Below are 13,523 nucleotides of genomic sequence, written 5' to 3'. Positions count from 1 at the left end.
TTTATGAGTTACTGACAGACGTGACGTGGTGACTTGCATGGATCACAGCCTGGTGGGAAGCTGTGGCCAGATACGTCCCCTCGGGGGCCCGACCTCTCCTTGTGGGGCGTCCCTCGCATGACCGATCAATGTCTCGGGCAGAACCTGGGGGAAAGAGGAGTGAGTCTTCCACACGGAGGGTGCCCAGCAGATGGTTGGGTGGAAGCAGGGCCCTGCCTGTAGGGGTCCGTGGGCACCGGTGGGAACCGTGGGAAGAGGTGTGGGCTGGGTTTCTGCAAACCCCCTCAAGTCCGAAACTACTCCACGTGAGCCACGCACGTCCCTCCTGCTGACCAAGGAGGGAGCAGCTGGGGGATGCGCTAGGGGTGGGGGATGACATTTCCAGCTGGGGAAATCTCAGGTGCTTGTCCCTTGCCAGCTCTGAAACCCTAGCCAAGGCCCCGGCAATGGGCACCACGAGTTGGTCATGCCACCTGTGTCCTGCTCCAGGGCTTCTACAAGTGGCCCCGCAAATGTCCTGCTGGGGGAGCCGGTGCTGTAGGGATGTTGACCCTGCAGCTTGGCACAGAGGGGGCTCAGCAGGTGCACACCGCCTGGAGCAGAATGCCCTGGGCTTCCCTGTTCCTGTTCCCACCCCACCCCCATGACCCACCCTGCGCTCTGAGCACCTCCCTGGTACTGTGCTGGCCTCACCAAGAGGCAGGGAGGCTGATAAGGCTGGTCTCTTTCCAGGGCTCCAGGGTGCCCCGGGCACCACCTGCCCTGCGGCCCTGACTCGGGTCTCTCCTAGGTCACAGGAGCCAGGGCAGTCGGGGCAGCCCCTACAGCCCAAACTCCCCAAAGGCCCTCGAGTTCCGTGCCCGGAGGGAGGAGGGAGGCTCTCAGGTGACCCCTCACCAACCCCCAGGAGAGGGGTGCTATGAGCAGAGGCCAGCCAGAAGCTGGCAAGGCTCCCGTCAAGTGCACAGGGACAATGAGTTCATGGGGTCTTGGTGGGGGTCTTGCAGGACAGGCTTCGGGACTGCCCCCAGGGGGACTGACAGTGAGTGGCAAGGGCTCAGGTTTCCCTCCCTGCTCCCCTCCATCCTCTGTGACCCCCAGAAACCTTGTCTTCGGAGCAGGGGGGGGGGGGCAGACGAGGTAGCAGGCAGTGCTTCCCAGGACACGGGGACTGTGGTCTCCTGACCCCAGCTGTGTGGTGCCACCAAGCACGCGGCAGCCCCATGGGGCTGGGGATTGGAGCGGTGTGCCCCAGCTCACAGACGTCCTGGTCCAGGCAGAATGGTCCTGGGGGATGGGGCCTCAGGTTGGGTTTTCTTCTAGAAAACATGGACAGAGGAAGCAGGAAGGCTCCAGTGTGGGCCTGGCCCCACCCCGCCACTCACAGCCAGGTCCAGGGTCAGGCCCGGTTCACTGCTTACAGGCCAAGGCTTGACATCCGCCTGCCCATCTTCCAGACCCCACACAGCACATTCAATGCAGTTTGCAAACTTCCGGCGTTGAGAGTCACAGGACATTTAAAACATGGGAGAACTGTGAGGGGGCCCCTACCCACCTGACTGCGTGCCAACAGTCATCAGCACCCAGACAGCACGTTCCACCCACAGCCTCTTTATGCCCCCTTGAGCCCTTGCCATGCTGTGGGTGCCAAGGCCCAAGGCTCATGGGTTAGATTGGTATCACTCAGAAGGTGCTACTGGGGCCCCGACGGTCACGGGTGCTCCTGGGGTCTGGGAGTGACGTCACGGGGGCTGTTGGGGTCTAGGGGAGTGAGGTCATGGGTGTTGGGGATTATTATGGCCTGGGAAAGACTGCCCTTCCACCAGCCTTGGGACAATAGAAGCCCCTCCTACCTTTTGACCTCCACCCCTTGGGAGGTGAACACGTGTGTGCCACCATGATGGGATTGTCCCGCCCACAAAGGGAAGTTTCGTGATGTCACTTGATGAACGTGACCCCTAGCCTATGATTGACCCTTTGGCCAGCCCCCTTTCTTTCCCGCCATTACTTCTATATAAGTGCCCTTCCATATTAAAGTCTTTGAGACGCATTCCACCACCGCAGCGTGTCCCTGATGCCTTCCTTTCGCCTCCGCCCTCGGTAACATGTGGGGGGAACTGGGGGGAGGGGAAGCTTCAGCAACCCGTCCTCTACTTAGCGTTTGCCCATGTGAGCACGCCTTTGGCCTTCCGCTGGCGGAGGGCCAGGCTGGGTGCTCTTTCATAGAGTTTGTGGTTACCATTCTCCCCGTGGGGGGAGAAAGGGGGTCCAGAACCCCAACATAAATGGCGCCCGAACGGGGACCGAATTGTACGGCCGAGAAGCTCGGGGTACAGTATCCCCACAGATTTTGCTAAGTAGGGTTTTAGAGGAGGGTCCTGCCCATCCAGACGGGGCAGAAGCATGGAGACATGGGCTCGCGGGACGCGGCGCCAGAGAGTTGCCCCGCCGTGGCGATTTGGCGCCGGGCGGCGGAGGGAGCGGGGCGCGCTTCCCGCGGAAGCATGTCAGTGGAGCAGTGGGGCCGGAGCAAGAGGAATGCGACCCCGGGCTGGGGTCGGTTAGTTCTGCTCTGTGCGCCCCGGGCCAGACGGCAGGCACCCGCAGTGGCGCTTGAGAAGCAGTGGGTGGCCGAGCGCCGGAGCGGTTTGGCTTGCGCGGGCTGAGCTGAGTACACTGTGCTCCGCGCCACCCCGGGTTTGCGAGGTGCGTGGGCTGGGGCTGGTGTGTCCCCGGGCGGCACCAGGCGTCTTTTGCGGCGGCATTTCGGCAGCCGAGTGTGGCGGGCCGAGCACGGCGTGGCGGAAGCGCGGTTCCGCCATGTGGGAAGCTGTGGCATGGCGGCGGCAGAGCGTTGGGGATGGCTGCTGCTTTGGCCAGACTTGTATTTACAATGGCTGGGCTGGAGCCAGTGCGGCCCCAGCCCGCGGATGGAAAAAAAAAAAAAAAAAAGGCGTGGCGTGCAGTTTAGACCATGGGACTGTGTCCCGCTGGGGTGCGCGGGCGGCGGCGGCGGCTGCAGCCCGGCAAACTGCTTTATGCCCGCCGATGGTCGTTAAGCTCAGAAATTCAGGTGAGTTGGTTGAATCCTGATTTCTCTGACTTAACACACACGTGGAGCACAATGGGGCGCGCCATATTGGAGGCGGGGCCCCACCCATTCCCCCCAGGTGAGGGGCGTGCCAGGCTCGCCTGGGCTGGCCGATTGCGCTGCAGCTGAGAGAGGCAAGCACCCCGCTGTGCTTGCCTGCACTTTTCTCTCTGTGTCAGCTGCAGACGGGGTTGGAGACAGGAAAGCCTCAAATTATAAACTAAAATGGAATATTGAAAGGAAAACAAAGAGTTTTGATACAGCAATAGGTAATTTGATTGAACTTCCATGTTTACCAGTTCAAAGAGATAAAATCAACTGGAGTTTTCTAGATGGATAAAAGGGTTTGCTTGTCCACTGTGATTTAAAAATTGTCATGTTGGGAGTGTGTAATTAACAGGTTTCCCTTTTGTTTTTTATTCAACCACGTGGTTCTATAATGGGCAAATTAATATCATTTGCCGCTGGAATTCCAGAAAAATTTAAATGGCCAATCAAAGCAATTTTAAAGAGCGCTCAGGTATTTTTGTGTGTGTGTGTGTGCACGCGTGTGGTTGTTGGTAAGATTTAAAAGCATAACAATAGGTTTCCATCCCGGTGTTCGATGGAGATAAAGGTGCCTATAAAATTTTCCATAAGGTTCAAATATGCAACATGTGGTAAAAGTTCACCAGTATGTTATTTTATATTCAGTGTGTTTCCATAAGGTTCAAATATGCAGCATGTAGTAAAAGCACAATGGTATAAAATCAGCATGTTATTTTATACTCAGTGTGTTAAAAGTTAAGTGTGCATGTAGCCTTAACAACTCTTTGGCATAAATTAAGATTTTACCTTCCCATTTTCTCTCCTGTGTTCTCATAAACTCTCAAGATCAAGAAATTGAGATTGCTTCATACAAATGTGACTATTAACCTCAGCTTTCCTGACCCAGGATTAATATATTGCTTTCTAGGATACAGGTGGGCAGATATGCTAGACGCATGGACGGTGGCAGCTCCTGGATATAGGAAGATGCCACCACAGTCTGTTCCCAAACTGCCTTGTTTCACTACTAATGATTCTTTGCTCTCTCTCCCATTGGAAGCTGCTCGAATGATTTATGAGCCTTGAGTAGGATGTGAATAGTTCCATCCTAACAGTTACTCCAGGTTAAATCACCATAGTTATGTTAGTGGTCACAGCTAGCCAGGTAAAATTTTGGGATTAAGAAAGTCTTTGAATTTTGTGATCAAGAAAGTCTTTTCACCCTGCTTAAACCAGAAGGGCATCGATATACCAGAGCCAGAAGTGCTGAAAAATTTTGAACACTCTAACCAATCCATATAGAAATTTTGCAGGCAACCCAGAGCAAGATGTGAGCAAGAGATACCACTACAGCTTTGCCTCGAGTTCCCCATCGCATGGCATGGAACTTGCCAAATGGGGATGAGGGACGCAGCCACTTCCGAGACTGAGGATTCCACAATGCTTTAACCCTTTGCCCTTGGTTGTCATTTATCTGTGTTCTCTTTCACTTGCCAGTGGGATTCAATGGCGTGATTCAAGTTGATGGCATGTAAATCTCATGTTTTCTAAGTGTTATAGCCAAACCTTCACAAGCAGTTTTTGGTCAGTTCTCAACGGGTTACAAATGGATTATCTCTGTGTTTTTTCCTTGTTGCTCAATTGGGAATAAAAAGGGCTTGTAGGACTATGACTCCCTGGATAGTTCAAAGCCAGCCCGGGCAAAAGGAAAAATTTCTCCAAAATCCCACCTCCCAGTTAAACAACAAAGAGCCAGATTGAGAGCTCAACCACAGAGAGCGAGCAAAAGGCTGAAGCAGCACCATGACTCAAGTGGTAGAGCACTAGCCTTGAGCGAAAGTGCTCATGGACAGTGCTCAGGCCCCGAGTTCAAACGCGGATGGAAAATTGCAATTCCAGCCACAAACGTTGAAATTCCTGGGACTTAGCCAGTCCAGGAGACGGAAAGGTGGAGTGGAGTGAGAGGAGAATGGTGCCATATTATCCTAAAGGGAGATGCCTTGTTTCACCCTTTCAAAATGGATCAGAGCCGGGAAATCGAGAGAGATAATTCCTGTCCATTTTCTTCCTTTTTGCCAGTTGTATATAGGTGTATATATATATTTATTTATTTTGCCTCTGACTGGCTATGCCAAACCAGTTTTCTATCATTAACCACTTCTTTCAGTCGTTTCTCCTTACTCGTTCACTTTACAATTGGGTTTATGCTCCAAAAGGGAACTGTTCCTGGCTTATGCCCAGGGTGTGTTCTATGCCATTCATGCCAACCAGCTCTGAGAACTTGTCGATACTTTGCCTGACCTTTTCAAAAGTGTCTTTTGACAGAATAACATCTCTTGCTGAGATCACCAATGGGGAATTTGCCGTTCACAGTCGTCACCCTAACACAGGCCTGAACCCTGGAGGCACCAGCCTTGGAAACTTCTGGGTATGCCCAAAGACTCAGGGGGGGCTGGAGAAAACCATAGCGCTCTCTGGCCCTAGTGACCATACTCATGGTAATGATGGGGACTTTTTGCCAGCTACACCGGACTGCCAGGCTGACCAGGGGCCCTTGATTTACGTCGCCCCCTTGACAGCAGGAAGTAGCTACAGAAGACGAGACCTCCATCCATACTCCCTGCCTGGTGGCCGCCGGTGTCATAATTTTAAAAAAAACAAAAGGGGGAGGTATTCCCCAGGATTAATTAAGGATTCCCTAGGATTAATTAAGGATTAGTTATGCTTATGTCAATTATCCAGAAATTTTAAATCATCCCGAATCAGTGTGGGATGGAGTACAGTATATGTGTTTTTCCAGATTGGAAAATTAAACCCAGAGCACCCACTCTGGAGAAATATTTTCTTGTTCTCTCCAGGAAAAGGAGGACCATGTTGGACTTCTGCTCTCCCATGAAAATATGGAAAGTAGGACTGCCTACGGTAGGAGGCAACCAAGCTTCCTTTCCTTGTCTGCTTTCTAGATTCCTTCTTGAGCATCTCATGGCTCATGAAAAGTAGGACTGCCTACGGTAGGAAGCAACCAAGCTTCCTTTCCCTGTTTGCTTTCTAGATTCCTTCTTGAGCATCTCATGGCTCAATGTTTTGCTGTGGCAATACTGCCTACAGCGTCACACAAAGAAACCAAAGGAATTTTGCACCATGCTTCTTCCTTTCCTCTCCCCCTGCTGCTAGACTTGGGGAGTCCCGTTGGAAAGAAAATAGGAGCTGAGGGTATTGACACTCAACCCCAATGTTTTATGATAGAAATGTTTAAAAGGGTAAATGCAAAGGTTTAACACCTTGGCTTCAATGTTTTATGATAGAATGTTTTACTAATCACTTATGTTTGAGTTATCAGCTACTGTGAACTGCCGGGAATGCCAGAGTTTCAGCTTCTACCTCACCAACAAAAGAGGGCTGCTGTCTGCACCTTCCTGCACTTGGCAGAAACCAGCTGAGGATTCTGACTTCTGGACATAGCCAGATGGATGGACCCTTACCTACCCCTCACCCCAGTTTTGTGGAAGGGGCCCCACAGATCTTATGTCAGCATTTGCCTTATGCCCACACATGCCATGTGTTTACAGCATCCCCTGCTTATTGAAAAAAAACAAAAAGGGGGAGATGTTGGGGATTATTATGGCCTGGGAAAGACTGCCCTTCCACCAGCCTTGGGACAATAGAAGCCCCTCCTACCTTTTGACCTCCACCCCTTGGGAGGTGAACACGTGTGTGCCACCATGATGGGATTGTCCCGCCCACAAAGGGAAGTTTCGTGATGTCACTTGATGAACGTGACCCCTAGCCTATGATTGACCCTTTGGCCAGCCCCCTTTCTTTCCCGCCATTACTTCTATATAAGTGCCCTTCCATATTAAAGTCTTTGAGACGCATTCCACCACCGCAGCGTGTCCCTGATGCCTTCCTTTCGCCTCCGCCCTCGGTAACATGTGGGGGGAACTGGGGGGAGGGGAAGCTTCAGCAACCCGTCCTCTACTTAGCGTTTGCCCATGTGAGCACGCCTTTGGCCTTCCGCTGGCGGAGGGCCAGGCTGGGTGCTCTTTCATAGAGTTTGTGGTTACCATTCTCCCCGTGGGGGGAGAAAGGGGGTCCAGAACCCCAACAATGGGGGCTGTTGGGGTCTGGGGAGTGAGGTCATGGGGGTTGTTGGGGTCTGGGGAGTGACGTCACGGGGGCTGTTGGGGTCTAGGAGTGAGGTCACGGGGGCTGTTGGGGTCTAGGGGAGTGAGGTCATGGGGGCTGTTGGGGTCTGGGGAGTGAGGTCACGGGGGTTGTTGGGGTCTGGGGAGTGACGTCACGGGGGCTGTTGGGGTCTAGGAGTGAGGTCACGGGGACTGTTGGGGTCTGGGGAGTGAGGTCACGGGGGCTGTTGGGTTTTGGGGAGTGAGGTCACGGGGGCTGTTGGGGTCTGGGGTGTGAGGTCACGGGGGCTGTTGGGGTCTAGGGGAGTGAGGTCACGGGGGTTGTTGGGGTCTAGGAGTGAGGTCACGGGGGCTGTTGGGGTTTAGGGAGTGAGGTCACAGGGGCTGTTGGGGTCTGTGGAGTGAGGTCACGGGGGTTGTTGGGGTCTAGGAGTGAGGTCACGGGGGCTGTTGGGGTTTGGGGAGTGACGTCACGGGGGCTGTTGGGGTCTAGGAGTGAGGTCACGGGGGCTGTTGGGGTCTCGGGGAGGTCACGGGGGCTGTTGGGGTTTGGGGAGTGATGTCACAGGGACTGTTGGGGTTTGGGGTGATCACGGGGGCTGTTGGGGTCTGGGGAGTGAGGTCACGGGGGCTGTTGTGGTCTAGGAGATCACGGAGGCTGTTGTGGTCTAGGGGAGTGAGGTCACGGGGGCCTGTTGGGGTTTGGGGAGTGAGGTCACGGGGGCTGTTGGGGTTTGGGGAGTGAGGTCACGGGGGCTGTTGGGGGTCTAGGGGAGTGAGATCACGGGGGCTGTTGGGGTCTGGGGAGGTCACGGGGGCTGTTGGGGTTTGGGGAGGTCACGGGGGCTGTTGGGGTCTAGGGGAGTGAGGTCACGGGGGCTGTTGGGGTTTTGGGAGTGAGGTCACCGGGGCTGCTGGGGTCTAGGGGAGTGGGGTCATGGGGGGGGGTACCAGGGTCTAGGGGAGTGAGGGGTCATGGGGGTGATTAGAGGTGGTCATGGGGCTACTGGAGCCTAACCCCTCCCCCCCTCGCTCAGCCCCTCTCCTGGAATCAGTGGCATCCCGGGAGGGTAATGTGGTTTGTCCTTATCAATCCAGCTGGTTGTTTCGGGGCTTGAACAGCCCTGAGCACTGTCCCTGGCTTCCTTGTGCTCAAGGCTAGCACTCTACCGCTTGAGCCACAGCGCCACTTCTGGCTTTTTGGGTGGTGAACTGGAGACGTCTCATGGATTTTCTTGCTCAGGCTGGCTTTGAAGCACTATCCTCAGATCTCAGCCTCCTGAGTAGCTAGGATTCCAGGCGGAAGCTGAGTTTTTGTTGATCCTTTGGAAGGCTGGCTTTGGCTTTCTGACTGCAGTCTGTTTTCTACTTTGCTGGCATTTTTCTTTTTGCTTCTTGCTATCCACTTGCTTTGGGCCTCCTTTGCTACTCTTTTTCTAGCTTTCCAAAGTTAAGGTCTAGCCCACTGGTTTTAGATTTTTTAGCATTTAATTTTATTTATTTATTTATTCATTCATTCATGCATTCATTTATTTATGCATGCCAGTCCTGGGCCTTTGGACTCAGGGCCTGAGCACTGCCCCTGGCTTCCTTTTACTCAAGGCTAGCACTCTGCCACTTGAGCCACAGCGCCACTTCTGGCCGTTTTCTGTATATGTGGTGCTGGGGAATCAAACTCAGGGCCTCATGTATACGAGGCAAGCTCTCTTGCCACTAGGCCATATCCCCAGCCCGATTTTTTAGCATTTAAATCTGTCAATTTCCCTCAAATACTGCTTTAACTGTACCTGTCAAAGTACTTTTCAAATAATTTTTTCTCCACATATGTGCCATATCTCTAGGAGTGAGCTGTTTTGATTCTGGATTCCCTTTAAATAGGGTCTTTCTATATAGCCCTGGACTGGCTTTGAACTCATGATGCTCTCAACTTTGTTTTCCTAAGTGCTAGGATTACCAGCACCCATCACCACACTTGGCTTGATTCCAGTATTTGTGCTTCTGGCCTGTTGAGCTTTCTCCAGTGGCTTCTCAGGGTGCTATGGCTGCCTGTATCCTCCTCACCTCGGTCCTTCCCGCTTCCGTGAAGCTGTCACTGAGAGGTGTGCTCAAGATGCTGAGCATGCGGTGATTCGCCTGGGTCCACCTGTCACTGCGTCCGCCCTGACCACCCCAGTGGCACTTGTCAGTATGAGGCCCACTCTGAATGCCGTCACCATGACCCCCGTTTCCAGGGTCTGCCCCAGCCATTTGCTCTCAGCCCTCTCTGCATGTGTGTGATTCTCTGCATGATGTGGTTCTGTGGCTCAGGCTGTCATGAGTCACCGTCTTCTTCTTGCCTCTGCCTCCTGAGTCCTAGGATTACAGGGGTGTGTCACCGTGCTTGGCTAGTTCTGCTTTTGATGCAGCCTGATAATTTGCCTCGTGTCCTGATATACAGTTGTGTTCACACACACTCTGCCTGTTCCCAGGTGGTAAGTGTACATGGTGTTTGAGTACTGTGCAAGGCCCCAGGACTTCAAGGCAAGTGGTCTCTAGCTTGTCTTGCCCACTCTATTGGGTCTTTTCACTACAGCCTCTTTGCCGGGCACTAGTCAGCACAGAGAAGTCGACAGCCAATGAGGACACCCGTTCTGACTAGTGAGGTATGGGTTTTAAAGGCTTTGGGTTCTGAGTGGAGTAAATTCGGAATCATTACAAAAGACATGAGCATCCTGACTGGAATAGGATGAGACAACCATCTACATACTCACTCACCCACCCTCCAACCCATCTACACACCCTCTCACCCACCCTCCAACCCGTCTACACACCCTCTCACCCACCCTCCAACCCGTCTACACACCCTCTCACCCACCCTCCAACCCGTCTACACACCCTCTCACCCACCCTCCAACCCGTCTACGCACCCTCTCACCCACCCTCCAACCCGTCTACGCACCCACTCACCCACCCTCCAACCCGTCTACACACCCTCTCACCCACCCTCCAACCCGTCTACACACCCTCTCACCCACCCTCCAACCCGTCTACACACCCTCTCACCCACCCTCCAACCCGTCTACACACCCTCTCACCCACCCTCCAACTCATCTATGTACCCACTCACCCACCCTCCAACCCGTCTACACACCCTCTCACCCACCCTCCAACCCATCTATGTACCCACTCACCCACCCTCCAACCCGTCTACACACCCTCTCACCCACCCTCCAACCCATCTACGCACCCTCTCACCCACCCTCCAACCCGTCTACGCACCCACTCACCCACCCTCCAACCCGTCTACACACCCTCTCACCCACCCTCCAACCCGTTTACACACCCTCTCACCCACCCTCCAACCCATCTACGCACCCTCTCACCCACCCTCCAACCCGTCTACACACCCTCTCACCCACCCTCCAACCCGTCTACACACCCATTCACCCACCCTCCAACCCGTCTACACACCCACTCACCCACCCTCCAACCCGTCTACACACCCACTCACCCACCCTCCAACCCGTCTACACACCCTCTCACCCACCCTCCAACCCATCTACGTACCCACTCACCCACCCTCCAACCCGTCTACACACCCTCTCACCCACCCTCCAACCCGTCTACACACCCATTCACCCACCCTCCAACCCGTCTACACACCCTCTCACCCACCTCCAACCCGTCTACACACCCTCTCACCCACCCTCCAACCCGTCTACACACCCTCTCACCCACCCTCCAACCCATCTACGTACCCACTCACCCACCCTCCAACCCGTCTACACACCCTCTCACCCACCCTCCAACCCGTCTACACACCCTCTCACCCACCCTCCAACCCGTCTACACACCCTCTCACCCACCCTCCAACCCGTCTACACACCCTCTCACCCACCCTCCAACCCATCTACGTACCCACTCACCCACCCTCCAACCCATCTACACACCCTCTCACCCACCCTCCAACCCGTCTACGCACCCTCTCATCTAACCCCCAGTCTTCGTTAACCACACCACCTACCCTTTCACGGGCCTTTGCCCACTTGCTGACTGCCCTTACCTCACCTGTCTGCACAGTGTTCTCTCCATTCTGTTTTCTGGCCTTGGCCTCAACCTCTCAGGAGTCGCTCCTCGTTGTCTATCCTGTGCACTCACTCCCATATCACTTGCCCTTGTGGAATGGGTAAGGCTGTGCGTGTCATGTCTCTACAGGCACTGAACACAGAGTAGGCATGTGTCCGCTTCCCAGAACTCCCAATGGACAAGGATGGTCGAGGTAGAGACCTCTCAAAAGCTCAGATGCCTTTCCCTAGTATAAGGCAGAGGCATGGTCCTGCTGAAGCTCAGATGGGTGGGACAGCACCATTGGCCAGACTGGCCAGAAAGGTGATTCTACTGGCTCTTGGAAGAACCACACTGAATGATCATTTAGTTGGCTATTCCTTCCATCTGGCAGAGAACCAATGGCACACATTCCTTCTGCAACCACGTGCCAGGCATCTTTGTGTGGCTCCCAGCTGTAGTCTTGTTTGTTCTGTGGTGCTTATTTTCAGCCCACAGACAAGAAGCCTCTTGGCTTCCTGCGTCCCAGCTCTAGAGACAAAGGCATCTATCTACTCTCCATGTCTTGGCACACTTGTCTGTGCTCTAGAGTTTAGTTTCTCTGAGTGAGCTGGCCACCACTGACCTCAGGGATGCTTCCCTTCCGCACACGCAGAGAAAGCCAGCCAGGACGCGCAAAGACCAAAGCTGCCCGCAGAACTGACGAGACAGTGACACCTTGTGGGGAGTGTAAGGAATAGCTTCTGCAACCACATGTCCGTGTGGGCTTCGGATAGCCGGTAAAGGCATTCAATTCAAAAGGCATGAATGTGGGAAGAGAAGCTTTATTGCAGTGGAAGAGTGTCTCCTTGGAAAAGCGGCGGCTGGTGGGAGCCACAGAGGGCCATGCTGCAGACCGCCTCGCAGCCAGGGCTTCGGAGAGGCGGGGTCCACAGTCAACGGGAAATCAAGCTGAAGGACACAGACATCCACAGCCAAAGCCCAACACCCTGCTTTACAAAGCCAGAAGACTTTCCTTTAGGCCACCACGCCGGGCGACTGGGAGTCCTGAGCACAGCACACAGACAGATGGGGTTGCCTCTGTTGCATAATGCACACAACACTCCTCTGGCCCCACAAACGCCCTGCCCCTCCCAGGGAGCCTGCTCCCAGACGCCTTGGGGCCGCCTTCCAGGAGGCTTTCCTAGTGCATGCCCAGCGGCGGGCACACAACCTTCACTCAGTGAGCATCAGTGGAGCATGCTCCACAGGACGGCCCATTTCTATGGGTGGAAATTGTTCTTAGTGTGTTTGTGCAAATATAAAAGACTGGAATTGAAAAGACACATTACCTAACAGCAGTGCCTCTGGAGGAATGGTTTACATTCGTGGCTGCAATGGGATTGCGTTCAGAGATGTACTGCCTGTCACCTGGGCTTTTGTGTGCATGAACAACTTGCTCCCTACACACAGGACTCACTGCGAGTGTCCACTCCGAACGAAGCAAGGCGGTGTCCCGAGGACTGCATGCAGGCTGTCCCCCGCAGAGGGGCGGGGCACAAGCACACATGGCTTCTCCAGTGTCCAGAAAGGAATGGCTTTCCCTACTAGGTTGCTAAAGAAGGAGCTGAGTGCTGGGAAGCTGTAGAAGTGAAAGAATTCCTTCTCCGCACTAGTGGAGCCAGCAGACACTTGCACACTTCGGTATGGATGCTAGAGGAGGACCAGGTGAGGGGTGAGCACAGCCCTGGGAGCACCCGTCCCCATGCTACCGAGTGCAGGCGTCCCTGCCTGGGCCCCGCGCCCTCAGGAGGACAGTTTGGAGTAGCTGGGGGGAGACAGCTTTCGCTTCAGGTACTTGAGCACGTAGAGTGGAAGGCAGCTGACTACAGTAATGGCTGACACTTTCCACAAGAAGGTCATGGTCGTGATGAAGGCAACATCTGTCAGGAGGTAAAGGAGACTGGGCATCAGTCACAGAGCTATGGACCACTGACCGCAGCCCAAGCTGCCCAAGCAGCCCTGGGCCGCATGCTGCAGCACTGCCCACACATAGGAGTGCGGGCACACCGGAGCCTGGCACGGGGCCCGGCGGCCTCCACTGCCCTGCGGGCACACCGGAGCCTGGCACGGGGCCCGGCGGCCTCCACTGTCCTGCGGGCACACCGGAGCCTGGCACGGGGCCCGGCGGCCTCCATTGCCCTGCGGGCACACCGGAGCCTGGCACGGGGCCCGGC

The 13,523-nt window shown here is 54.6% G+C and overlaps 1 protein-coding gene across 8 annotated transcripts in view; it reads right to left on the bottom strand.

Annotated features, from left to right (window-relative positions):
* Positions 1-903: 903 nt before the first annotated feature.
* The window catches only part of Atp9b (ATPase phospholipid transporting 9B (putative)), a 182,445-nt gene continuing 169,825 nt past the window's right edge, over positions 904-13,523 (bottom strand). For 7 of the 8 annotated variants that reach the window (XM_048363532.1, XM_048363525.1, XM_048363528.1 and 4 more), the window contains one exon: positions 12,116-13,229. In XM_048363532.1, coding sequence (XP_048219489.1) covers positions 13,093-13,229 — 137 coding nt within the window. In that variant the 3' untranslated portion in view covers positions 12,116-13,092. Of the gene's footprint in view, positions 918-12,115; positions 13,230-13,523 lie in introns of those variants that run through there. The other variant, XR_007213409.1, reaches the window with a different exon arrangement.

This window comes from Perognathus longimembris, chromosome 15 (assembly GCF_023159225.1).
Source record: "Perognathus longimembris pacificus isolate PPM17 chromosome 15, ASM2315922v1, whole genome shotgun sequence".
Lineage (NCBI taxonomy): Eukaryota > Metazoa > Chordata > Mammalia > Rodentia > Heteromyidae > Perognathus > Perognathus longimembris.
The sequence above is the reverse complement of the archived record's forward strand: the minus strand, read 5'-3'. Positions and strand labels throughout refer to the sequence as shown.